Source organism: Mchenga conophoros, linkage group LG2, assembly GCF_057382185.1.
Source record: "Mchenga conophoros isolate Kocher_MC1m ecotype Shallow Benthic linkage group LG2, M_conophoros_male_GT1.1, whole genome shotgun sequence".
Lineage (NCBI taxonomy): Eukaryota > Metazoa > Chordata > Actinopteri > Cichliformes > Cichlidae > Mchenga > Mchenga conophoros.
Window position 1 is genome coordinate 36,657,011 of NC_140527.1, and position 15,338 is coordinate 36,672,348.

Here is a 15,338-nt window from a genome sequence, read left to right on the forward strand (position 1 = left end):
AAAAAATCCTGATTTATTTAATTTCCTTTCGTTCGTTTGTTTTTTTGTTTTGTTTTGTTTTTTTTTGTCTAGAAATCCCCAAACACGACGTTGTTAAAACAAAAAACCCACGAACTCAACCGTGTGAGCTTTTAAATTGAAGTGTATCTGAAAGGCGGAAGCTCTTTTTGGCTCATGCTAGCATTATTTCTTTCTAACATCATTAACTAACCTTTCCGAATAATTCCTTTCAGGGACAAACTAATTAAGAATGTAAATAAAACAACACAAAATATATTTTAGTTATTAAATTAATTGCCTAGGCACAATTGAGTTCATGTGCAGCGCCCCACTCCGGCGCTGATACTGAAGCGCAGCGCTAACCGTCAGTGAGGAAGTTCTAGTTACTTCGTTCACTAGCAGAGGCTAACTCGCTGAAAGGTAAACAAGTCAGCTGAATGAGATGAGACCCAAGTCCCGGATTAAGTAAAGTTTGCCGCAATGAAGGAAGACAAAGAAAACAATCGACCGAAGGAGAAAAGGGTGGAGATAAAGTGTGAAGATGGAGAAAAGACGGAGAAGTCCAAGGAAAAGAAGGAGGCCATGACAAAGGTAAAACTTGCTAGCTGCGTTAGCTCATGTTGCTATAAACCGCCAGGTTGATAAAATTGCAATATTTTTATGTTGTAGTGTTTTATCATCTTTCACGTGTATAATGATACAGTGCGCGTGAACTTAAGAAATCTGTTTATCAGCCCCAACTTTGTTCTCCGGACAATAACTTCACCTATGATTAAAAAAAAAATAGATTGTGATCAGACGACTACCACCAAGTCTCACCAAAGAGGAGCTGGAGGAGCAACTGCAACCGCTCCCAGAGGTGGATTATTTGGAGTTCTTCTCTAACGACACGAGGTGAGTTTATCTGTAAAGATTCCCTCACTGTTAACAAAAGATAAATATACTCGTATATGTGTGACACATGTGTTTTCCTCTTTCAGCCTTTACCCTCACCTCTTTGCAAGGGCTTATATCAACTTCAGAAACCAAGAGGATATAGTCCTCTTCAGAGATCGCTTTGATGGATATGTATTCATTGACAGCAGAGGTAACAACACCCAGCACGCCCATGCGGGCGGTTTATCCTTCAAGCTCGGGTCCTCTACCAGAGGCCTGGGAGCTTTTATATATATATATATATATATATATATATATATATATATATATATATATATATATATATATGGACCCGAAGTTTCATCTTTTTCCACATGATGTTTACGAACAGGTCAGGAGTATCCTGCCATTGTGGAGTTTTCACCTTTTCAAAAAACTGCCAAGAAAAGAAGTAAAAAAAAGGATGCAAAGTGTGGAACAATTGTCGAAGGTAAATATATTCACCCCTTGATAAATACAATTCATCTACTGTAAAACAGCATGTCAGAAAATAAGGAAAAGCATTATAGGTCCACTTTAAGTGCAATTTAGGAACACATATAAAGATACAGAAAAAGTAGTCTTGCTATAATCATTAATGTGTTTATTTGTGTTTCATTTGACTTTAAGATCCAGATTACAAAAGGTTCCTTGAATATTACAACGGGGACGACGAGAAGCTAACGTCTACACCTGAGATCCTGTTGGAGGAGATTGAGGCTAAATCAAAGGAACTCGTTGGTATGTTTCGCAGTCAAATACTGATAGTTTTCAAACAAACGCACTGCAGAATGAATAATTTTTATCATTTCCTTTGTTCAAGCTAAAAAAACAACTCCTCTGCTGGACTTCCTGAAGAATAAACAGGTAAATAAGTTCAGGTCGAGATGTGTATACATTGCTGAAGGCTGGCCTCACACATTTTGTTTTAATGTTCTTCAGAGACTCAGGGAGGAGAAGAAAGAAGAGCGAAGGAGGAGGGAACTCGAGCGCAAACGTCTGCGCGATGAGGAGCGTCGTAAGTGGAGGGAGGAGGAGAGGAGGAAACGCAAAGAGGCAGAGAAGATGAAGAAGCTCGAGAAACCGCTGGAGAAGGACAAAGACCAAGCTAAAGACGAGCCAAAGATAAAGGTGTGTGTGTGCAGTAGTTGAAAGAATAAGCTCAAAACTGTGTCCAACTTTCAGTACTTGATGCGTGTTTACTTTTTCTGTTGTAGCTCCTGAAGAAGCCAGAGAGAGGAGATGAAGGCAACCCGGAGAAGCCAAAAGAGAAGTCCAAGAAGCCAGAGAAGCCAAATAAAGAGGACAGATCTTTGGGAGGTTCTGATCATAAGAGACGTCAGAACATCGAGCACAAGGAGGATCGAGGAAGGAAGTTAGTTCATCACTCTTCTTTTAATTGTCCAAATACATTAACCTTCAACCCTCAAGTGAACAAGCTATTTTAGGTTGACCCCATTATATTTAATACCGGAATGATGTTAATGCCAGAGGAGGTTTGAGCTCTGTGGGTATTGAGCCAACAAAACATTGTTGACACTCTACTAGCCTCAGCTCTCTCTGACTTCACCTGATCTCTCTTTGTGGTTGAGTTGATGTGGTTATTTAATACTTCCACTCTGCAATAGCACTGCTTACAGTTGATTGTGGAAAATGTAGGAGTTCCACAGGAAGACTGTTGTTGTTATGTGTGTTGGTTGTTTGTTTGTTTGTTTGTTTTTTTTAAATAAATGTTTGTAAAGGCAGACTACATGGATTGCTACTTGATTTTAATTAAGAGGTGGCTCAATACTTACTTTCATATAATGAAAATGGTCCCTTATAGGTTCAGTCAAGCTTGTGCTTTTCCCACAGAGGGGACGAAGATGGGCGGAAGGAGTTTAGGGAGCGTGACACGGATCGAGACAGAGACCGAGAGCGCGAGAAGGAGCGTCGGCAGAAAGAGAGGGAACGCTTCAAGCGACAGGATGAGGAACGTCGGAGAAGAAGGGAACATCAGGATGGAGATAACTCCTTCAAGAAGCGGGAGGAGGAGGTTAAAAAAGATAAACCCTTGGAGAAGAAGAAGGGTGAAAACATGCCAGACTCCCCACACACTGAGAAGCCAGAGAAGCCTGCTAAGGACAACAAGAAGGAGGACGGTGGGAAAAGAGAGCGGCTACGGAATAAGGTAACTGCCCGTAGGTCTTAAATCATCACACGATTTCATCCAGTTGTGTTTCTGAGCCTGTTCTTTGTCTGTATCAGGACCGGCCTGCTATTCAGCTGTACCAGCCAGGTGCAAGAAGCCGCAACCGTGCTGCAGGAGGAGGAGCTGAATCCAACTCCACTGACAGAAAGCCAGATACCGAGGCTAGGAAAGTGGCTGAGAAAGAAGACGACTGAGCAGATTTCTACCTGCAGCATTTTTACGTTTGGCGAAGAGAGAGGAGACAGGCCTGTGGGGCTCAGAGCAGCAGAGTGGCATCTGGAGGCCACGTGCAGCACAGCATCAGGGTCTCCCAGTCTCAGAGGCAGAGGTGTGATTGTGGAGCCTGTTAGTGCCTAAATGTGACCCTGTTTAGTTTTGTTTGATCAAAGAGGTAAACTTTGGAAAGAGTTTGGCTGTAGGGCACATTAGTGAAGCCAAAGCTTTCTTGGACCACATAAACTCAAAGTGACCTTACTTCAGTAGCGTTTCTCTGATGGAAAATGTGTGGTAGGCGCTGAAAACTTTAGCTTTCAACTTGTCTTTCATCTAAAACTCACTCAAACTTTCCAATCAGTCAGTATTTCTACATTGCAGAGCTCTACAGCATAGTTTCTACACTCCTTAATGATTTTCCTTTTGTAGCATTGGCACTTTCAGTTTGAAGTGTACACATAAAAATGACACCTTTGGCTCAATCCCAGCGTCCATGCTCACAAACCTTTGAGTTGTGCTTGTGTTAAATGTGTGAGGGCTACACGTTTTAACTCCTCCATGCACACCATCCTTAAGCCCAGTTTCTCCAGCCTTTACCTTAGGGAACTATTCACAGTTCACAGGAAAAGCCAGCAAGTGAGAGGAGCAGCCACCCAAGAAGTCAACGCAATGCACTATATGCCTTATTACACTTTTTAAAAACGTATTATATTTCGACTAAATCAAGTAAATCCATTATATGACAGGTCGCTCTTGTCTCCTCTGTTAGATGGGAGCCTGGAACACAACAGATCAGACAGACCCTAGGCCACAATAATAGAAAACCTATTCTGGCTTTAAGGTTCCTGTTTATACCATTTTGATCCATGTTATACTCGCACACTCACATTACTGCTTTGAGGGTTTCATGTTTAGGGCATAGGGTTCGGCTTTACTCTGCTTGGATAGCCGTACAATTCATATATAACATGAACTGGCAGATATAATCTGCGCTTCTGTTATCTGGGATCAACTGTTTTCATTTCATTCAGTCAGTGACAAAGGAGAAACAGCCATTTTGACTAGACTGGCATGTAAAATTGGAGCTGACTCGACCAATCTGTGGCCTTTCCTCTTTTTCTAATCTCAAACTGTCCTTAAAACATTCATCTGCGATGCTCTAATCTGAATGCAGCATGGAAACATATCACTGCTGGTGATGCTAACATACTGTAGCCTCTTTTGACTACTAATAAAAGAGATCGTCACTAAAGTCTGAGTATCTTTTTTTTTTTTAAGGTATGAAGTGATCCAGTATCTGGATTGTTGATCAGTCATAAGTGGGGGAAAAAGCTAACAACCTAGCAAATACTTTGATGTTGAGCTGTGTCTTTAGCTTGTGTGCAGTAGAAAGAGACGCCACACTTAGTCCTTTGAACTAAAGAAATAAACAATTGTCCATCAAAAGAAGTGTAAGAATGTTAATAAGGAACTCACGACCTTGTGCTTGGATATTACAGAATCAGCATAACTCAGTACAAAGTAAAATATTCACATTATAAACTCGTGGTAATGACACAGTTTACATGCAGATCTATCCCAGATTATTGTCTGCAGACAAAACAAAAGTAAGAATAAACAAAAGCCTTTTTTGGGGGGGTTATTATTTCGTTTATCCTGCAGGTTGGACCTGGAACATAACGACGCGGTTTGCCGTGAAACATTTAAATGAAATAGATTTGCATGAAAAAAAAAAAAAGTAGGTGTGCTTGGACTTTGCTGTGGACATCAGCAGCAGGAAGCAAGGATAAAAGCGAAGCAGCTGCACTTGGAGGTAATGCTACAGCAGCAGTTTTTCTTTGGGTGTTTCTTTTTTTTAAAGCTGAACTTCAAACTGTGGGTTAGCGATGTGACATGACTGAAAGGCTCAGGTGAGAATGTGCTTCGGCTTCTTTCCTTCTTCCGTTCATGTTCACTTCAGCCAGAGAGGTGCTACTATGCACGGTGTACGAACCAGAAGGAAGTTGGCTCGGTGTTCGGAAGCTATTGTTACACTTACAGCAGCATAATGTGTTGTTTCCAGCTGGATTCATATTATTTCAGCTCACCTGTCTGGTATCGGAGCTTCATATGAGGTGTGTGAAAAGGGGCGGAAAAAGGAGAAAGTAGTGCGCCTATAAATGAGCCTGCAGGAGCCCAGGGACTCTGAAATAAAACCAGACTAGTGCAATTCAAATGGATAGATAACAACGATCCATTCTGTAGTGTTACACTGCATTTATCTCGTTTTCTTTGTTTATCTTATTTTTCTTCATGATTATTACCAGATGGATGCAGGTGAAGGCAAAATTACAACCTTTAAATGGGATAAGGAGGATTTGAAAAGTCAAAAAAGAACAACAAAGAGCCAAGGTGCTCCCAACCTGTGGAAAAAATGTCACGGCATCAGCGGTTATGTTAGAGACATGACTGTCAAGACTGCTTTGGTGCTCTTTCAAACAGGTGGTGTTGTCATTGTGCCATTGAACAAATGCTCATTCAATGGGGCAGCTCAGTTGGAACTGAGAATTTTTCACCAGTAAATGAGGCAAAGCGGCAGTTGGATGCAGAGACAACAGGGAGGGCAGAGAAAACTTAGAGGATTTATATCACAGTGAAGGAGAAGTCAGAAGTTTGCTTCGTTCATTGTGGTCATGAATGTCAAGGTAATTTGGGGCTTTTTGTTATTTCTTGAGCTGTTTCTTTTTCCAGGGTGGAATGATTGTACAGCATACGACTTTAATAACTTAAAAACAGGAATTGGGATTTTCTCTAATCCACACACAGTAACAACTATATGGTATACACAGGATCAATGATGTAGATACACTCAAATCTTTTAATGATACTAGTAATAACTGGTAGTTTCTGTTTGCCAGCATAAAGCGGATTTATTTGACATCTTGATGCATGCTCAATCATCCAGGTAAGTAAATCTCCAAAAGTTGATTCTGTTCATCTGGACTTTTGGAGATTTATTTGACAGCACTCACTGGGTGGACCAATACTCAGGACAATTAAAAAGTTCAAAGAACTCAGTGAATATCTAAAAAGGAGAAATGTAGGTTTGCACAAATTGGGAATATGTCTTGGAATAATTTCTAAACAACTACAGTCAAGTTTTACATCTACATCCTGCTCCAAAAATCGACACGTTCAAGTTTGACCTAAAATTTGGAGCTGCCCACGTGGAAAAGCCAAATGCCTTCTGGAGAAAAGTTTTTTTCATGGTCAGACGAGACCAAGATTGGACTATTTGGCCACAGTAACAAGAAATACGTTCAGAGGAGTAAAGGTGATGTTTTCAAACCTGCTTAACAGCAGCTGTACCAAATGTGAATCATGGTGGTGGTAGCATCATGCTCTGGGGCTGTTTTGCTTCCAGTGATACTGGTACATTGCACAAAGTGGATGGAATAATGGAGGAGAGGACTACTTATTTTTCAACTTCGCCTCAAATCAACAGCTACATGGTTGAAACTTGAATACAGCAGGGTGCTCCAAGAGGGCAATGATTCTAAACACACATCAATATTCGTTTTGAAATGGAAAAATCAGGATAACATTAAGCTTCTGGGCCTCAGCTCTATTGAAAATTTGTGGACTATGCTTAAAAGCCAGGAAACCAAACAATTTAAGTGAACTCTATCAATTCTCCTAAGAAGAGTAATCAAATGTCCAGCCAGAATAATGCCAGAAGCATCTGCTCGAGATGCAACTTGCTAAGGGACATTTAACTTAATATTGCATACTTCAGGATTAATGAAAATCCAAAATAAATTCAAACCCGTGCACCCAGTTCTTGTTTTTTAAGATCATTAAAGATGCTGTACAATGTTTTTACCTTGGAAAGAGATCAAGAAATCATTAAAAGCTCAAATTACCATGACATTCACAATGACTTCCACTGTAGCATAGCAAAATAAATAAAAATATAAATAAAACTCCTTTTCTCCACTTGTAGTTATGCTCCTACTTCTGTTTTTTTCTGTTTCTTCTCTAAAATTCATCTTAGGATTTGGTGAGTGACAAGCATCTGTATTATGTTGTCTGTGGTTTACTGAGTATGGACACCTGAGGCCAGCACTATGGCTTCACTGAGGCTAACAACAGCAATCAGGCTAAGCGATGACACAAAGGCAGTCATCAACTCCCAATCTCACAATGACGCTTTCACATGAAAGAGGCGGTGATGGTGGAATATGACCAAACACAAACAGGGACGTGTCTGCTGGCAGCATTGCGGCTCATATTACAAAAGAAAATACAACTTTTATCTTTGAAAATTTTTAAGAGGTTAAACACAGTGCAGGTTGGAAGCATGTAGCATGTCTATCCAAGCGGAAGCCAGGAAGAAAAACTGAAGGAAAAAAATGCCATTAAAACAACAGTGAATCTGGCAAATTAGAATAAGTGAAGAATGGATCAACCATCCAGTGCACAACAGAGGTGTGGAAGAGGGTGGAGCCAGGGTGGAATGGATGGAGACAGGTGTCAGGGTTCATTTCTGTTAGCAGGATCACAGCAAGAGTGAAAGGGAAGGTTTACAAGGTGGAAGTGAAACCTGCAAAGCTGGAGGTGACCGAGTTGAAGATTTTCACTGGGAGTGACAAGGATGGACAAGATTAGAAATGAGTACATCAGAGGGACAGCTCGGGTCAGGCTATTTGGAGACAAAGTTAGTGAGGCAAGTCTGAGATTGTTTGGACATGTGCAGAGGAGGGATAGTGGATATACTGGACATGGAATCTTGAATGTGGAGGTGCCAGGCAGAAGGAAACATGGGAGACCACAGACAAGATTTGTGGATGTAGTGAGTGAATGATCTTTCTGAAGAGCTGGCCAGGTGGCAGAGATTCAACCACAGAATGGGGTGTGTACTGTCCTTAGTGATACTGTCTGCTTGCCTTTTCTCTCCATGATGATGGCACAGATTGAGTCCAGATGTGGGAGCTTCATCTCAACAATGTGCTTTGCCATTTTCACCACTTGGTGAAGATCTTTCAGAAGTGCAGATGGCATACCACACTGGTTCACCATTTATCAGGATGGATTCCAGTGTACTCCTGTTAGAAGTTCAGTTTCTGAGGAGGCCTGGCCTGCTGAGGAGTATGCTAGGAATAAGATGAGGCGGAGGCAGATGAGCTACCATGGCAACCCCTACAGAGACCATATGAAAGAAGAAGAAGAAGAAGAAGAAGAAGGTCAAGTAATGACTAAAACCTAGACTTTAGGATTTTAAAGCAGGTACTCTGCTTTAAAATCATATATTGCAATTTTATAGGGAAAAAAGTTAAAAACTGGAAAGTATATCAGAAATACATTAACTCCTGTGATTTTGTGTTTCTTGATCAATTCAGCTATGGTGCTCAAAGACTTTAGATGCTTTAGATGCTCTGTGACCATATTGGTGTGAAGTGACTACCGGGTAAAACTAAAAAAAACTGAAGTCAGTTATCCTGTTTTTTAGTTCAAGGCTCCGGCTCTGTGTGAACTATCTCTTGAATGAAAGGCAAACCGTTAAAACTATGACATGTACTTCCTCTAATGACACATTGGTGTCGCTGTTTGTAGGACGTGGAACAGTTTTTTGGACGCTTATTGGTCAAAAAGCCGTGGCGTCACTTCTCTCGTTCTTTTCGACCACCGCCATAGTGGGGAAAGGACTGTGGAGAAAATGGTAAATAGAAAATCTACAAACATCCGAGCTAGCATGGCTTATTAAAGTTCCCCGAAACCTTAAGCATTTAAAACTAAAATTATTGTCACGATAACAATGTGTATGTTATACGAAAAAAATGAGATGGAGCATATTAAAAGTGCTCAGTGATGCTAGCCGGTACGGTGGTTCTGCGCATGCTAGCGGCCAGCTTGTTTATTTTAGCACTGAAAGCTTTAAAAAATTAGTTTTAAACCAGAAGCATTTGGTTAAAGATGTATATACTTGGTGTTTTAAACGATTGTGCTAATACGGTGTCTTTTACGTCTTCCAGTCGTCCCACAAGACTTTCAGAATCAAGCGCTTCCTCGCCAAGAAGCAGAAACAGAACAGGCCGATTCCTCAGTGGATCAGAATGAAGACCGGCAACAAGATCAGGTGAGCTTACCATGACTGATTTTACCTGCCCTGTGCATCTTGTAAGGCCGAGAGCTGACGGTATACGGGTTCCCACATTTGTACACGTTATTGTAGTCATGCAATCCACCTCTGTTCAGTGCTGCAGGCTTATGAGAACCAAGACAGAAAAGGGAAAGATGATTTTTTTTTTTTCCAAAAAAAGCTGTAAAGTGTCTAGTTTCAAACATTCTTTCAAGCTGCATATGACCATTTAAGATTAGTATATTTATTTTCATCATGTCTCCCCCACCACTGGAATCCTCTGCCTCATCCTTCTCACCCATAAACATGCTTATTTGTTCCCAACTCAGAATCGGTCAGACCAGATTGAAAGAACGTTTAAGTAACATCAGGTCCATTAGAACCTATTCCGGTCAGCTGGTTTTCAGGGTTTTCCATTGGGTCATAGTACCTGATAGCAGGTACTTTTTCAATACGTACTTCGCCAGGGTCCAAGCGATCTGAAAAAGCAAACAACCCCACACATATTAGGTGGCGCTGTAATAGAAAACGACTCACCCTGATCAGAGTAGGTACTAATGGGAAAAGGGCCAGTCACTTTTTAGGTTTTATACCTTTTTTTAGGACTCCTTGCTGTCCACATCAACAGCTTTGTCAGTCAATGTAATCATTTGATTGTTGTGTCCTGCACATCCCTGCTTCCTTTATTTTCCATTTGTGAATTCATCAGTTCTCTGTAATCCAGTCATAAGGCAGGCAAGGGGAGAGGAGAGATTTGAATACTCTTGCATGAAGTGCGGCCTCATTGCCGTTTAAGGAGAGAAAGTTTCTAGTTAATAATAAACTTTAAATAAATCATTTAGTTTTGCTGTGGAAAAAGTAGAAGTGTATGAATATATTTAATATTCTGTAAATAAATAAATAATGATAATTCACTTAAGTCCCGTTCAATGCTAGATTAATTTTATTGTAGCATTTTAATGCATATTGCAGCCATTGTAAAATGAATGTATCTTTGAAGCTTATGACCCCGTTGAGGCTGCTGTAGCTGGTGCAGCAGTAAGTGATGTAGCTGATGTTGTTGGTGAACTTTGATATCACACTGTATTCTAGGGCTGTTCGATATAACAATATATATCGGATGACGATGTAAAAACGTCTATCGTTTCATTTTACGCTATCGTTTGTTTCGTGGTGTCGCAAAATAAACTGTTTACAACAATATTTTTTCATGGTTTTGATGGTCACTGTAGTGACTATATTCATTTGTTAAAGTTCTCTCTTTCTCTTATATTTAATATAACCACACTACAGACGGACAAGCGACTGTTTTTATGCGTTGTCATTATCAACAAACCATCGCGTGTCCGCTTGTTTATTTTCCACATAAACCTTTTCACAATAAAGCTCAAGATCCTGTTGAGACTTTTCAAAATAAACCGAATCACGTAAAAGAGTATGCAGAGTATTTACAGATGAGAAGCAAAAAAAGAGCCGTCAGGTGCTTAAAAAATAAACCTTAGACTCAAACGTTAGAACAGGCTTCTCCCCGCAGCACGCCGTGTAATAAATACTCACAAAGCAAACGGCGGCCGTTACAACTTATGTCTAAAAATGTATCGTTTCATGCATCAGTTAAAACACTCGACTCCAGCTACATGATGCGCAGCTGGAAACACTTCACGCAAGTCGAGCTGCCCGAGATTCACAGAATTTACAGAAAATGTTAAATTTTCGTGATTTATATCGTTATCGGGACAATATAATTCTTATATCGGGATATGAGATTTTGGTCATATCGCACAGCCCTACTGTATTCCTAATATTTCTAGCACAGTGTATATCATCGGAGATGCCTTTAAGCCTCTTTTCCCCTTGTTGCAGTGGTTTTGAATTTAACTTGTAAATTTGGTGTCGAAAATATTTGTGCTCATGAAATTTCCTTAAAGGTGGAAATCAGTAATTCCACCGTGCGGGTTGTTAAGAGTACTGCAGGGAGGATAGATTAATTTGAAAAGAACTCCATAATTTCAGGTTTTTGTGATGTCAGCGTTGCGATTAGGTGGTTCACAGATGGCTCAAATCTTAGTGAAGCTGAGTGTCTGTTTAAATGGGCTGTCAACATTCAGTTTCATTGCTGAGCTGCACGTGTTATCAGGAAGTGCTGACGCACCTGAGTGTAATTGCAGGGAGGAACATCATCTCATGTAAAGCAGGTCTGCAATTGCAGCACTTAGTTACAGTGGAGTGCTGTCATTAACCCTGCTGAGAGCATGTTTCTGCTGCAGAGCTTGTTCTCTCACTTGCTGTGCCGGTGATGAGGAAACTCTGTAGCCGAACACTAATGACCGATCTGCTGTTCTTTGGCTCCGTCATCTTGTATAAACTCTGTGGATGCCATGATTGCCATGAATACTGCAGTGATTTAGTGCCTGTAAAAAGTGACATTATTTCTAATTATCTCTTCAAAGGGGAATTTAAATTCACTAAATCACTATAGGGCTTTGTATTGATTTATAATATTTATCACACTGAAGAATACACAATGTACATGCTGTGCTGGAGAATCTGAAACTAGACGCACATCAAACAACTTTGCATACTCTGAACCCGTGAACCAACGATTCATTTGAATATTTCCTTGGTGTGGAGCATTATTAAGGAAGCTCTCACCACTCAATAGAGACTGTTAAAGCTACTATTTACATGGTTTTGACCACTTAAATTGTTGTAAAACCATCTTAGTGTTTTGAAAGCTCATGTGATGCAAGAGATCTGACACCATGGGAGACTGTTCTCATTACCCAATGATTTGTGATGGACTAATCCTTGCTCAATGAACATTGGATGATCCTCCTTTGACTTAAAAAAAAAAAAAAAAAAAGAAGACCACAAATAATGAACTTTTAATATGATCTGAAACTGGTTGTTGAGCCCAAAACGTAATCTTGCAAGGCTTTACTGAGGTCACAGACGTTTGTCTCGAGTTTGAAAAAGACCTTTAGTCTTCTTGTGAGCAGAAAAGTACTCCCCTTGTGGTCATTTAAAGGATTGCAGGTTTAAGGTACTTAGCTTCACTTTTCAGTACCTGAAGCATTTTTCCACGTTTTATACTGTCTGCCTGTGAGTTTGACTTTTGTGAAAACTTGCATACCCCCATTTTGCACACACATAAATTAACTTACCAAAATAAATCTCTTTAAAGGTATACATTTATTAGGAAGAGCACATGGTTAGGTGCATTTAGTAATCCATTAAGTGTTCCACGGTGGCAGGTTGTACTAAAATCACATTTATTAGCTACACTGGTGTTTGTTTTTCCTGCTATAATAAGCTCCCCCAAAAAATTCAGTTTATTTGCAGTTTGACACCAAGTAAAACCATCAGCAACAGAGATAATATTAGCCTTTTATGTTTTTGTACAGAGAGGTTTTAATTCTTTCCACTCAGGGTTTGACAGCGTGACAGTTTAATAGTTTGCCAACATCAGAATCTCAGTGTTTTCCTCCTGACGGATTTATTTTTTGTTCTTTCATTTTAGGTACAACTCCAAGAGGAGACACTGGAGGAGAACCAAGCTTGGCCTGTAAACATGAGGCTCTGTGGATCCCAGCATCACAACATGCGCCAGGAACTCCAGCTTATGGACTGACTGCAGGGGACAAGCCATGTTATCTGGAGCAGGAATCATTTTGTACAGATACTCTGGTTATACTCATGTTTGACAATAAAAGATCATTGATCAAATGTGAAATGCTTGAGTGGTGTCTTTTTCTCTCCCGCAAAGTGTTTACTTTTCTCAGGAAAATCAAATATGTAGAAGCTGCCATGCTGACACAGCTCGGCAAAAAGAAGCACTTGGACTGAAAGGGGGTTTGTGTTTGACCACACAGCTAACACTTCTGAATCACAGTTTCATGGAAAACTGTTCACTTGCTGTTTAGTGTGAATTTGACTTCTGACTTTGTAGTCTTTGGAATAAATACCAGAGGTATTAAAGGAAGCCTCAATAAGCAGCAGGATGAACTAGGAAAAAATGATTTCAGAGCTCATACACTGCAGGGAAAGCTCCTACACAGCCAATTACTAATATTGGAGTTGACACAAGTAGCGCAAATGAGTCTGGGCAGGAAGCAGGAAAAGTCCATTAAAAGCAGCTTATGAAAGACAAAGTAACACTTTAAAGTTTGGCTAGTTTACTGAAATTTGTTTAGAAATCAGTCATGTAAACACTGCTGGTCTTGGATGAGTGAAGCACATCCACCAATATAAATGGGTATTTTGTTTCTGGAAAGCATACTTGAAAAACTGCACATTCTTGCTGCCTTAACATTTAGCTTGATCTTTACCGCTTGAATAGTCACCACTGCCTACAAACTAGCCTTTCACTGTCTTCACGACCCCTTCTGAAACTAACAAAAATAGTGGAGTGATGATGCACATATTGGAAAGTATGTGTCATCCCCCACTCATGTTTTGCTTCCAAGCAAAGGAGGAAAGGAGGGCAGCAGCTTTTTTAGAGACCCAAGCCTCCAGCCGCTTCTCCTCTTAGTCCGGTCAAAGTGCTTCACTTCCTCTGCCTCCACAGCATCGTCCTCTTCACATGCGGTCAAGTTCACTGCGCCAGCGCAGTTGTTGTTGCCGTTCTTGTTGACGTTTTGCGTGCATCCCCAGCTGTGCTCTTCATCCCAGGCCCCCAGCAGCTCCTTCATCTCCGGCGGGGCGTTTTCCCTCAGATACTGCCAGGGCCTCTTTCCGTTGTAGTCCATTGCGTCCACGTTGGCATTGAAAGCTCCGACCAGCAGCTTGATGACCATGTACTGACTGTGCATGCTGGCGAGGTGCAGAGGCGTGAGCCCACCGCTGCCCTTCAGGTTCACGTTCACGGGGATGCCCTCGCTTTGTGCGTAGCGCAAAAGTTTGATCAGAGTCTCGTCCTGTCCCCTCTTGGCCAGCCAATGCAGGACCGAGTAGCCGCTGATGAAATCCTTCCTGGTTAATAGCTGGGGGTCCTCTGAGATAAAATCCATGATGATTTCATAGCTGCCCTCCACCGCTGAGAGCATCCACGCGTGCTCCATCGGATACAAAGCCCAATCCGTGTCCTCCTCGCCGGAGCGGCTGTAATTCTGCGAGGACAGCACGCTGCTAAACCCGCTGTTGGACGAGTTCCCCAGAAGCAGTTCCTTCAGGTACTTTTTACGCATAGCGGGTGTGATAGACTCCCTCTCCGGAGCGGCGCTGTCACAGACTTCTTGCTGCCTCTGCAGCCTCGTCCTACGCTGGAAACCCCCGGGCACTGGCATGGGCATGACCTGCATGCCGTATCTGGACACTCGCTCCACAACGGTGCCCTTTTTAGACCCCCTGCCGCCGTGGGCGTCGGTATTGCTGACAGCTGGTTCAGACATAGCTTCATCCGAGCTGCGCCCAAGCATGTCTGAATTCTTCTGCAGAGCTCAAGGCTACTTCCTTTTTATTTAGACAACACCCGAAGATATGTCAAATTATAAACATGAAACCATTTCCTCCGCTTGACTGGACTCGGTCCCCTGTGTAAGGGAGGAAAAAGCTCTTTAAAAACATTTCAGCTAACGCGATTATTGGCGAACACAGAAGTTCCTCATTTTGCCATGTTAAGCCAAACCTACGCTTAAGTTTCCGTCTAAAACGGCTGCCACTCACCTGTTCTGCACTCAAACCGCACACACCGACTCTTCAGGTGTGCCACCCAATAGGTGATCTAAAAATCACGTAACACGTCACGAGTAATTTTAACCGTTCATCCCCCAAAAAGTTACGTGACGCAGATTATTCTTCAAGAGGAACCGAGACAAAGTCCACTCATCTCCCAATAGCGGGAAACCCTCACATGACCACTGATGGACTTTAAAAGCAGGAAGTAATATCCGGCATACTTTC

The 15,338-nt window shown here is 41.4% G+C and overlaps 3 protein-coding genes and 1 non-coding gene across 4 annotated transcripts; 3 read left to right on the forward strand and 1 right to left on the reverse strand.

Annotated features, from left to right (window-relative positions):
- Positions 1 to 171: 171 nt before the first annotated feature.
- Positions 172 to 4,571, forward strand: upf3b (UPF3B regulator of nonsense mediated mRNA decay). The gene is made up of 10 exons (XM_085244481.1): positions 172 to 591; positions 788 to 894; positions 981 to 1,087; positions 1,268 to 1,366; positions 1,546 to 1,656; positions 1,739 to 1,782; positions 1,858 to 2,046; positions 2,133 to 2,290; positions 2,770 to 3,085; positions 3,163 to 4,571. Exons 1-10 carry the CDS (start codon positions 481 to 483, stop codon positions 3,298 to 3,300), a joined length of 1,380 nt encoding a protein of 459 aa, XP_085100607.1. The 5' UTR covers positions 172 to 480; the 3' UTR covers positions 3,301 to 4,571.
- A 3,947-nt stretch (positions 4,572 to 8,518) lies between these two features.
- Positions 8,519 to 13,170, forward strand: rpl39 (ribosomal protein L39). The gene is made up of 4 exons (XM_085244521.1): positions 8,519 to 8,541; positions 8,912 to 9,017; positions 9,331 to 9,434; positions 12,958 to 13,170. The coding sequence occupies exons 2-4, from the start codon at positions 9,015 to 9,017 to the stop codon at positions 13,004 to 13,006; spliced, it is 156 nt and encodes a 51-aa protein (XP_085100647.1). The 5' UTR covers positions 8,519 to 8,541; positions 8,912 to 9,014; the 3' UTR covers positions 13,007 to 13,170.
- LOC146582562 (small nucleolar RNA SNORA69) lies at positions 11,626 to 11,760 on the forward strand. The gene has a single exon (XR_014888950.1). It is a non-coding gene; the product is annotated as a small nucleolar RNA SNORA69 (small nucleolar RNA).
- On the reverse strand, positions 12,611 to 15,278 carry sowahd (sosondowah ankyrin repeat domain family d). Its single transcript, XM_085244509.1, has 2 exons — positions 15,102 to 15,278; positions 12,611 to 14,968 (listed from the first exon to the last, which is right to left on the reverse strand). The coding sequence occupies exon 2, from the start codon at positions 14,852 to 14,854 to the stop codon at positions 13,886 to 13,888; it is 969 nt and encodes a 322-aa protein (XP_085100635.1). The 5' UTR covers positions 14,855 to 14,968; positions 15,102 to 15,278; the 3' UTR covers positions 12,611 to 13,885.
- Between the last annotated feature and the right edge of the window lie 60 nt (positions 15,279 to 15,338).

Coding starts and splice junctions, on each gene's coding strand:
- rpl39 (XM_085244521.1), top strand. Junction 9,435..12,957: donor AAGACCGGCAACAAGATCAG/GTGAGCTTACCA, acceptor CTTTCATTTTAG/GTACAACTCCAAGAGGAGAC.
- upf3b (XM_085244481.1), top strand. CDS start 481: ATGAAGGAAGACAAAGAAAACAATCGACCGAAGGAGAAAAGGGTGGAG. Junction 2,047..2,132: donor AAGACGAGCCAAAGATAAAG/GTGTGTGTGTGC, acceptor TTTCTGTTGTAG/CTCCTGAAGAAGCCAGAGAG. Junction 2,291..2,769: donor AAGGAGGATCGAGGAAGGAA/GTTAGTTCATCA, acceptor CTTTTCCCACAG/AGGGGACGAAGATGGGCGGA.
- sowahd (XM_085244509.1), bottom strand. CDS start 14,854: ATGCTTGGGCGCAGCTCGGATGAAGCTATGTCTGAACCAGCTGTCAGC.